The sequence below is a fragment of the Natator depressus genome, chromosome 2 (genome assembly GCF_965152275.1).
Source record: "Natator depressus isolate rNatDep1 chromosome 2, rNatDep2.hap1, whole genome shotgun sequence".
In the NCBI taxonomy this organism is placed as follows: Eukaryota; Metazoa; Chordata; order Testudines; family Cheloniidae; genus Natator; species Natator depressus.
This window is the reverse complement of record NC_134235.1, coordinates 264,603,524-264,614,488: the sequence shown is the minus strand read 5'-3', so window position 1 is coordinate 264,614,488 and position 10,965 is coordinate 264,603,524. Positions and strand designations below refer to the sequence as shown.

The 10,965-nt window shown below is 56.9% G+C and overlaps 1 protein-coding gene across 1 annotated transcript; it reads left to right on the top strand.

Moving 5' to 3' along the window:
* Positions 1-816: 816 nt before the first annotated feature.
* TMUB1 (transmembrane and ubiquitin like domain containing 1) lies at positions 817-10,411 on the top strand. Its single transcript, XM_074943477.1, has 3 exons — positions 817-916; positions 6,895-7,408; positions 9,031-10,411. The coding sequence occupies exons 2-3, from the start codon at positions 6,933-6,935 to the stop codon at positions 9,383-9,385; spliced, it is 831 nt and encodes a 276-aa protein (XP_074799578.1). The 5' UTR covers positions 817-916; positions 6,895-6,932; the 3' UTR covers positions 9,386-10,411.
* The last annotated feature ends 554 nt before the right edge of the window (positions 10,412-10,965 follow it).

The following is a 10,965-nucleotide window of genomic DNA, read 5'->3' as shown; positions in this document are numbered from 1 at the left end:
ACGTGATCGTTCCCCTCTATTCAACATTGGTGAGGCCTCATCTGGAGTACTGTGTCCAGTTTTGGGCCCCACACTACAAGAAGGATGTGGAAAGAGTCCAGCAGAGGGCAACAAAAATGATGAGGGGACTGGAACACATGAGTTATGAGGAGAGGCTGAGGGAACTGGGATTGTTTAGTCTGCGGAAGAGAAGAATGAGGGGGGATTTGATAGCTGCTTTCAACTACCTGAAAGGGGGTTCCAGAGAGGATGGCTCTAGACTGTTCTCAGTGGTAGCAGATGACAGAACGAGGAGTAATGGTCTCAAGTTGCAATGGGGGAGGTTTACGTTGGATATTAGGAAAAACTTTTTCACTAGGAGGGTGGTGAAACACTGGAATGCGTTACCTAGGGAGGTGCTGGAATCTCCTTCCTTAGAGGTTTTTAAGGTCAGGCTTGACAAAGCCCTGGCTGGGATGATTTAGTGGGGGATTGGTCCTGCTTTGAGCAGGGGTTGGACTAGATGACCTTCTGAGGTCCCTTCCAACCCGGAGATTCTGTGATTCTGTGATGAAGGCCGCACAATGCCCTGTGCGTGTGTAATCTGACTACGGGCCCCACCATGCCCTGTGCTCTGTGGGTGAGGGTGTAATGTGATTACGGGCCCCACAAGACCCTTCGCTTGGAGGGGGAGAATTATAGGCCCCACAATGCCCTGTGCTTGGGGCGGGGACTACAGGTCCCAGAATGCCCTGCGCTCGGGGGCGAGGACTACAGGTCCCAGAATGCCTTGCAGTGGGGAAACTACAGGTCCCGGGATGCCCTGCGCTCGGGACGGGGACTACAGATCCCAGAATGCCTTGCGCCGGGGGAACTACGCGTCCCGGGATGCCCTGCGCTGGCGCCGGAAACGAGCGGTCCAGGATGGAGGAGGCGGGTGAGTGTCTGCCCCGGGCTCACAGGTCCCGCCGGTCCGGCTCGGCGCCCACCCCCCCGCCCCGGTGCCCTCCTCATCTAACCCCGCCCCCGCCGAGCCTGGTGGCCCCCCGCTGCTGCCCCCTTCCCCTGCCCCCCATCTAACCCCGCCCAGCCTGGTGCCCCCCCGCTGCTGCCCCCTTCCCCTGCCCCCCATCTAACCCCGCCCAGCCTGGTGACCCCCCGCTGCTGCCCCCCATCTAACCCCGCCCCCCGCCGAGCCTGGTGCCCCCCCGCTGCTGCCCCCTTCCCCTGCTCCCCATCTAACCCCGCCCCCCGCCCAGCCTGGTGCCCCCCCGCTGCTGCCCCCTTCCCCTGCTCCCCATCTAACCCCGCCCCCCGCCGAGCCTGGTGCCCCCCCGCTGCTGCCCCCTTCCCCTGCTCCCCATCTAACCCCGCCCCCCGCCGAGCCTGGTGCCCCCCCGCTGCTGCCCCCTTCCCCTGCTCCCCATCTAACCCCGCCCAGCCTGGTGCCCCCCCGCTGCTGCCCCCTTCCCCTGCCCCCCATCTAACCCCGCCCAGCCTGGTGCCCCCCCGCTGCTGCCCCCTTCCCCTGCCCCCCATCTAACCCCGCCCAGCCTGGTGCCCCCCCGCTGCTGCCCCCCATCTAACCCCGCCCCCCGCCGAGCCTGGTGCCCCCCCGCTGCTGCCCCCTTCCCCTGCTCCCCATCTAACCCCGCCCCCCGCCCAGCCTGGTGCCCCCCCGCTGCTGCCCCCCATCTAACCCCGCCCCCCGCCGAGCCTGGTGCCCCCCCGCTGCTGCCCCCTTCCCCTGCTCCCCATCTAACCCCGCCCCCCGCCGAGCCTGGTGCCCCCCCGCTGCTGCCCCCTTCCCCTGCCCCCCATCTAACCCCGCCCAGCCTGGTGCCCCCCCGCTGCTGCCCCCTTCCCCTGCCCCCCATCTAACCCCGCCCAGCCTGGTGCCCCCCCGCTGCTGCCCCCCATCTAACCCCGCCCCCCGCCGAGCCTGGTGCCCCCCCGCTGCTGCCCCCTTCCCCTGCCCCCCATCTAACCCCGCCCAGCCTGGTGCCCCCCCGCTGCTGCCCCCCTTCCCCTGCCCCCCATCTAACCCCGCCCCCGCCGAGCCTGGTGCCCCCCCGCTGCTGCCCCCCATCTAACCCCGCCCCCGCCGAGCCTGGTGCCCCCCCGCTGCTGCCCCCTTCCCCTGCCCGACCTGCCCCCTCGCCGCCTCCTCCCTTCCCCCCGCCCCCATCTAACCCTGACCCCGCCTAGCCTGGTGCCCTGCTTCCACCCCTGTTCAACCTCCCCCACAGCTAACATGCTCTCCCTGCTGCAGTTCTGGCTCCCAACTCAGCGGCTCTTGCGGGAATGCTGCCTGCACTCTCTGGCAGGCCTGCTCATGCACCCTCCTCTGTAATTTGCTTCCCACCGGTGGTGTGCTCCCCAGCAGCGCAGATAGGCTGTGCCCCAAAGACTCCCCAGACCGAGCGGCAGGCCCTGCAGGGAGTAACTTGGAGGGTTCGCTGGCTTCCTCCCTCTGGAGGCGTTTGACGGCCGGGAGGCTGGGCGGCTGGCTTGCGGTGGTCACTTGCCTCCTCGTCCCTCGCGTGTATAGATTGTGAGCTGCTTGGGGCAGGGCTCAAGCCTTTTGTTCTTCACAGAGTCCAAGGCCAGCAGGGACCACTGTGATCAGATAGTCTGGCCTCCTGCATCACACAGGCCAGAGACCTGCCCCCAAACTCATTCCTTTGGCTTTAGAGCTTCTCTTTTAGTTACATGTGTCCATACCTTAGAGCAGGGGCTCTCGGCCTTTCCAGACTGCTGTCCCGCTTGAAGGAGGCTAATTTGTCTGGTGCACCCCCGAGTTTCACCTCCCTTCAAAGCTACTTGCTTACAAACTCAGACGTAAAAATGCAAAGTGTCACAGCACGCTATTCCTGACAAATAGCTGACTTTCTGATTTTTACCATATAATTATAAAATAAATCAGTTGGATATAAATATTGTACTTACAATTCAGTGTATAGTATACAGAGCAGTATAAACAAGTCATTGTCTGTGTGAAATTTTAGTTTGTACTGACTTCACTAGTGCTTTTCATGTAGCCTGTTGTAAAACTAGGCAAATCTCTAGATGAGTTGATGTACCCCCAGGAAGACCTCTGCGTGCCCCTGGTTGAGAACCACTGCTCTAGATACGCCATCAAGACCAATAATGATAACAACCGACAAAAAAGCTACATTTAAAATAGAGCTTATAAAGTAAAGCACTCAAAAGTTAGGAAATAGCCTTAATTTGCTCCCTTGTGCATGTGCATGACAATACCTTCTTTAAGTACAGGTTTCAGAGTAGCAGCTGTGTTAGTCTGTATTCGCAAAAAGAAAAGGAGTACTTGTGGCACCTTAGGGACTAACCAATTTATTTGAGCATGAGCTTTCGTGAGCTACAGCTCACTTCATCGGATGAAGTGAGCTGTAGCTCTCAAAAGCTCATGCTCAAATAAATTGGTTAGTCTCTAAGGTGCCACAAGTACTCCTTTTCTTTCTTTAAGTACGTGATCACTTACTGCTTTTTCCACAGGATCTCTTGCCTCATTCAGTGTCTGAATGAAAGGTGCTCACTGAGGGCTTGTCTACACTACCCGCCGGATCAGGCGGGCAGCGATCGATCCAACGGGGGTCAATTTATGGCATCTAGTATAGGACGCAATAAATCGACTGCTGAGCTCTCTCCCGTCCACTCTGGTATGCCACCAGAACGAGAAGCGTCAGCTGTCGTCTTACCACAGTGAAGACACCGCAGTGAGTAGATCTAAGTATGTCGACTTCAGCTACGCTATTCACGTAGCTGAAGTTGTGTATCTTAGATCGACCCTGCGCGGTAGTGTAGACAAGCCCTGAGTGAGTAGCTGTTTAATGCTCTTTGTCCTTAATTGGTGTGTGATCCCAGGCTTTGTATTCAGGGCTGGGTTTCGATGGTCAGTAAGCAGAACTAATCTTGTGGAGCGAGCCCAGGGGAAGTCTTTTTATTTTTGGTTTTAGTTTTTGGGAATTCCTTGTTGTTTCATTTGATCCAGATGTGGCAGCGGGGGAGGGGGTTGGTTACAGGTTCTGCCCTAGGTGGTGGGAGCTGGGTTGTGAGCCAGCTCACCCAACCCTCAACCAACAGCAGCAGCTCTAGGGCTCCTGTCCGCTGGGGCTGGGCCTGGCTCCTCACTCTCGGTGTTGCGACCTGGCACACAGGCTTGCAGCACCGCTCAGGTCTGGTGGAGGAGCAGCCAGGTTGCAAGACCAGTCACTCAAAGTTGGACCGTTTAGGGGTGCCCCTTTGCCATGCAAGGAGGAGGCTGGGCCAAGCCTGAGTGTGACGCTGTGACCTTATGTACCAGGTCACAATGCCCAGTCAGGACAGGAGCCCTAGAACGGCTGTTGCTGGTTGAGGTTTTCGTTTTATTTCACGTTGTTTCACTTTTGGGAAAAGATGAATTTCTCTTCACAACGCACCTGTGAGATTAGACTGTGGTATTCCCAGTTCATAGATCGGGAACGACGGCACCGAACCTCAGAGAATTTAGCTACCTAACTCTCAGTTAAATCAGGGGGTGTTCAGATGCCTAGACCTTTGAGGATCTGAGTCCGAGAGAGTAAGGAAAATATTGTTCAATGTTTCCACTAGTTTTGGATGCCCAGTCGGAGATTCCTAGTTTCCTTCAGTGCTTTGCATGGAGCGTAAAGGGTTAAAAAGTTGCTCTTGGGGAGAGCGGGGCAGGTGAGGGGGGTTGCATGAATGGGTTGATAAGGACTGGCTGGAAACCACCCAGGATCCACAAGACAGTGGAATCCCCAGTGGCCAGGAGGGAGGTTTTTCCCCATCTCTCTGCAGGGAAGCAGAGCAAAGGTGCCAGGTGGAGAACAAAGGGGAGAGGGGTCAGGTGACTGGGCTAAGTTGGCCTTTGGAGACAGGCACCTGGCTGGAACTAAGGACAAAGGGAGAGAGCCAAGATGGTTTCAAGGGAGCCCTGGCCTGGATTTGGCCGGGCTGAACTCTGCCTTCACCTTTGCCCCTCTGCTATCAGGATCTGAAGCCAGGTGACCAATAAAATGTTACCTTGTTTTGGGAGGGCTGCCTGCTGTGAGTGCAGATACTGACTGCAGGGAGCATGATGCCATGAAGCGGCCCTGCAGGCATCTGGCTGGGGATTCACTGTAGGGACCCACAGAGAGAGAGCGGGATCGCTGGGGCTGAAGGGCCAGTTTCAGAGCCTTGACGGCTACAGACCTGCCCCAGTGGAACTGTGGGTCCTTGGGACCTGGCACACTAAGGGGACTGGTTACACACTGGGGTATAGACTAGGCTCTGGGGCTGGGACAGGTACCTAGACCTTTGAAGATCTGAGCCCGAGCGATTAAGGCAAAAATTGTCAAAAGCTTCCCCTAGTTTTGGATGCTTGATTTGAGATGCCTGGCGGCTGAGGAGCTTAGCATTTTATAACACTTCAGATGTTCAAAGCACAGCTCTGATTGACTTCAGTTGCCATCATGAGCACTTCTGCAGATCAGATCCCAGGTCTCAAGTCAGACATCCAGAAAATGAGAACACACTGAAAAGTTTGGTTTAAGTGACTTGCCCAGCATCGCCCAGGAACTGCATGGCAGAGGCAGGGACAGACTCCAGTTTTCCAGGACAGCATTCAATTGCCTTCGCCACAAGAACATTCTTTCTCTTCCTGTTTTCCCCTGCCTCATTCACTGCACACTTTCCTGGTGGGGTGGAATGCCCTTGTGGGCATGTGCCCATCGTTGAAGGGTATTTACAAATAATTGTGTAAAGGGGGTGAGGGATGGATACACACTTCCTGCTTCGGCAAGAAATGCGCCCTAAAGACAACAGCATCCTTCACTACGCAGACATGATTCATTCCCACAGCCCCATCCATCCTGTACACTGATTGAGGGTCAGGGGTCCTATGGGTAATGTAGTATGTGATCAAGTAATTAAAGATTGTATTGTAAGTACATGCACATGGAGTCAATTTAAGGATGCCCTTGTAACCTTAACTCTGGCATTTCCTATCTTTTGAGTGCTCAGCTTTGCAATCTCAGCATTCTTCTAGTGTAGATTTTTGTTAATGTAATCACCTGACTTTTTTTTTTAAAAGCAAAGTGAAAAAACAAATTCCATCGTGTGGAACCATATTGGCCCCTGACACCTTTAGATCCCAGCACAGTCCTCTCCCCGTGGAGGTCAGACTACATGATCATACTACTTCCCTTCTGGTCTTAACATCTCTGACTCCACCACTCAGGCTAGCGGAGGAACTGTCTGTGTGTGTCTGCTACTAGGTGGGGTGGGACGGGACACGTGCTTTGTCAGTGGATTGCACATCTGTTGGCTTGCGTCAGAGGAATGCTGATGGTCAGGAATCCAGAATTCCATTCTGGGCTGTGGAGAGGAGCATGTCTAGTGCTTATAGACCCTTCTGCCCCTGCCTGTCCCTCTCTCCTAGCATGTACCTGTCTGTCTCTTCTCCCACCGCACACACAGCCTGTCTCTCCTTCCCCCCCTCCCCAAATAAAAACAGTCGAAGTTTGCAAAGTTAGGAGCAACTGAAAAGGGGCAGCTAGTGGGAAGCATTAGGCAGCCTTAGCTAGACTGCGCTACCTGAGTGGGGACAGTGGGAAGGGAGTCGAACGGGGAGGGTGATGCGAACAAATAGGCTCAGAGATCTAGGCCTGTTGGGCTCAGCATCCCTCTAACTCGGCTGAACCCTGCACTTACTGCCCAGGTGCATGGGGGTGTCTCCAGGACCTTCCTCCCTGGGGCATTAATGTTGTGCCCTGTGGGCCGGGCCCAACCCGGAGAGAGTCCCTGTTGGGTGGGAAGCTGAGGGCCTGCCGTGCTCCTGAGCACTGTCTGGGAGGGTGTGTGCCTAGGATACTGGCTCCCAGGGCTCATTGCTGCTGTTTTGTCCCTCTGCAGTTTGGTAATCCTGCTGTGCCCAGCACTGCCCAGCTGCCATGGCTCTGATTGAGGGCGTGGGGGACGAAGTCACCATCCTCTTTGCCCTGCTGCTCATCCTGCTGGTGCTGGCGCTTGCCTGGGTCTCTACGCACACCTCAGAGCGGGGAGACCAGATCTTTGCTGCTTCCCCCCCTCTGGCAGCTGGGCAGCTTGGGACAGAGAGCCTGCTGGAGGATGGGTCGAGGGAAACCAGCATGCAAACCCCAGCGGCAGGGGAGCCCAAGGAAGAAGCGGAGTCTTCAGCAGGTGCCATGCCAGATGGGCCTGACGGTATTGCTCCAGGGCTGAGGCACCGGGCCAGCCCTGGATCTCCACAGTGCCCCCTGCAGCCCCCTGGAGACATAGGTTCCAGCCCCGAGGCCACAGACAGTAGCCCCACGGACCGCACCATAGTGTTAAGGCTGAAGTTCCTGAACGACACGGAGCGCCTGGCCACTGTGTGCCCAGAGGAGACCGTCGGCTCTCTGAAGAGGTGAGAAGCCACGCAGCAGCAAGCTGTGGGGAGGAGATGGAGCCCTGGAGCACAGCCTCACAGCCAGGCAGGCTCCCCCTCTCCTCCTTGCCTCTGCCCTCCCCATCTGGGGGCTCTGGCATCCCTTGAACCTCAGTTTGCCCTCCTTTCTCCTGCACTGAACATGCTGGACGCGGCTTGGAGCCTGGACCGCTTTCTGCTGCCATCCCTCCCCAGGGGGATAGGCTTGTGTGCGCCAGCTCATACCTGTAGCTTAGGCAGCACCGTTGGTGCCATTGATCACAGCTCCACAGACCAGGGTGATGGGTGGGACACACCCTGGCACAAGAGCACAGACTGGCCTGGGGAGACCATGATGGGACACTGCTAGGACAAAGAGAGCACGCAGCAAAATGACAGACCCTGGAAGGGAATATGTGGGGGAAGGCTGTGCAGCCAGGTGCCTGGGGACGGGGATGGATATGGATCGGTGGCGGGGGGCTTGCATTCAGGCTCCCGGGATGGAGATGCATGGGGAGCTGGGCACAGCCAAGCCCCCCCGAAATGGGGGTACGGAGCCTTGTGGAGGAAGGTTGTGCACAAAGCAGACTGCGAAGAGCTGCGGAGGGATCTCACCAAACTGGGTGACTGGGAACTAAATGTCAGACAAAATTCACGGCTGATAAATGCAAAGTAATGCCCATTGGAAAACATAATCCCAGCTCTACATATAAAATGATGGGGTCTCAATTAGCTGTTACCACCCAAGAAAGAGATCTTGGAGTCAGTGTGGATAGTTCTCTGAAAACATCCACTCCATGTGCAGCGGCCGTCAAAAAGGCGAACAGAACGCTGGGAATCGTTAGGACAGGGAGAGATAATAGGACAGAAAATATCATGTTGCCTCTATATAAATCCAGGGTACGCCCACACCCTGAATACTGCGTGCAGATGTGGTCACCCCATCTCAAAAAGATTTATTAGAATTGGAAAAAGTACAGAGAAGAGCAACAGACATGATTAGGGTTGTGGAACGGCTTCCATTTGAGGAGAAGATTAGAGACTGGGACTGTTCATCTTGGAAAAGAGACGACTGAGGGGCGATAGGATCGAGGTCTATAAAATCATGACTGGTGTGGAGAAAGTGAATAAGGAAGTGTTATTTACTCCTCCTCATAACACAAGAACGAGGGGTCACCCAATGAAATTAATAGGCAGCAGGTTTAAAACAAACAAAGGGAAGTATTTCTTCACACAATGCACAGTCAATCTGTGGAACTCCTTGCCAGGGGATGTTGTGAACGCCAAAACTATAACTAGGTCCAAAAAAGAATTAGATCAGTTCCTGATCCATCAATGGCTATTAGCCAAGATGGTCAGGGACGCAACCCCATGCTCCAGGTGTCCCTAAACCTCTGATTGCCAGAAGCTGCGAGAGGATGATGGAATGGATCACTTGATAAATCACCCTATTGCATTCATTCCCTTTGAAGCACCTGGCACCGGCCCCTGTTAGCAGACAGGACCGTGGGTTAGCTGGACCATTGGGCTGAGCCCGTGTAGCTGTTTTGATGTTCTTAAAGTAGGGATGGTGGACTCTGTCTGTGACTGTGACGTTTCCCTCCCTGTGTTTTTCACCTCAGGGCCCATTTCCCAGGCCAGGAGCACCAGGTGCGTCTGATCTACCAGGGCCAGCTGCTGCGGGACGATGCTCAGAGCCTGGCTGCGTTGCACCTCACCCACAACAGCGTTCTGCACTGCCACGTCTCCCAGCATGGCCCAGCCCCCATGGCTGCTGGCCTCCGGGCCACCGCTGACCCTGTGCACACAGCCCTCAACGTGGGCAGCCTGATGCTGCCGCTGTTTGTGCTTATGCTGGCTGTGCTGTGGTACTTCCAGCTGCAATACCGGCATGTCTTCACCGCCACCGCCACCTCCTGCCTGGCTGGCCTCACCCTGCTCTTCAGCTTCATGGCCTTCGCTCTGTACCGCAGATAACGCTGCCCACGGAGCCTCCGAACCCCGCCAGCCGGGAGAACCCATGCCATTCTGGGCAGAGCCCGCCGGCCCGGGCCACTGGGCTGTACTGCTCAGCCGTTTTGGTGGGGCTGATGACAGAGACCCCCCCCAAGTCCACAGGGACCCAAGTCTGCTGTTGTAGCATGAGTCCTGATGCCCAGCAGGAGGGCAGGGGCAGTGACTGTGGCCCCTATTTCCGAGTCCCATACCCCCCACTCCACCTGGTGGCTGAGAGGAGGGATGCTGCAGTCCAGTGAGGTTACCCCCTCCCACAATGGCACTCGGGTGGCTTTTGTCAGGGTGGGAGTCAGATCCTTAATTGTTACAAGGGGGCAGTTTCTTCCTGCCTCTGAGGAAGGAGAGGGGACTTCTTGGTTACAAGGATCAAGCAGCTCTGCAGGACAGGCTAGGGTCTCCTCCTGAACCGGTTCTTCTGCCAGCACCTGCTGCTGAGGAGTTGTGCTGTGCAAATAGGGAATCTGCCCAGACTCCACCCGCCCCCATCTGCTCTTTGCACGTGCTTGTGCACAGACTGGGCCCTCGTGCTCAGTGCTTGTTCACCCACACACAGGCATACAGTCCAGGTGCTGTTGCGTGCCCTTCTTTCCCCTGCACACTCCAGTGCGCGCCCGCTCGCGCTCTCTCACTCTCTCTCGTTCTCACACTTTCCTTGCTGTGTGGAGTCCTGGACCTCCTGCTCTCCTTGCACCCTGGTGATCCATTAGCCCGTGGCTGCGCAGGGGAGCAGTGCCTCCAAGAAGGGGAGAGCCCTGAAGGCAGAGCTCTTCACCCCCTGGGCCCTCTGGCTGGGCCCACAGCTGATGCCTGAGTGGAGGTGGGGGGACACTGCAGCTCATGCAGGGGCTGACTGCGTGGTCTGGCCCTTTGGAAGGGGGCCCAGCTGGCAGGGCACTGCCTGTCCTGCCGCCTAGGGTTCCTGGGGGGTGATGGGGCCTGGGTCAGTGGAGCATGTTTCTCATTAATGCTTCTTTTAAAATTAAAACCCATGAATGACTAAAACCTCCTCTGGCTGGTGTGTGTTGGGGGAGGGTGTGGGGAGTGAGGGAGTGGAGAGTGGGGCAGGGGAGATGTGTATGGGGGGCACTGGGGAAAGGCATGGTAATTGCTGGACCAGAACAGCCGGCTCCCTGCTCTCTCCAGGGCAGGGGGGCAGAGTGATTGCTGGACCAGAGGAACTGCCTGCCCAGTCTCTCCAGGGAGGGGGTGGTGGAGGAGGAGGGGGCACTGGGGAGGGATGCAGTGTGTGGAGGTGCAGGAGGACAGGGTGATGGCTCTTTGCTCCCTCCAGTGGGGGTGTGAGGTGTCTGTGCAGGGAGAGGAGTGGGGGCCAGCTGAAGCCACGCCAGAGGAGCTGGATCCCTGGTCTCTCCAGCTGGGGGTAGGATGTGTTGTGGGGGAAGGGGAGGGGAGCCAGGTGATGGGGGTCCCAGAGGAGCTGGATCTCTCCAGGGAAGTGTGGGGGTGGGTTTTGGGGGAGGGTGTGGGGAAGAAGTGAGGGAGCAAAGTGGGGGAAGGGCAGGCTGTGGGGGAGGGGGAGG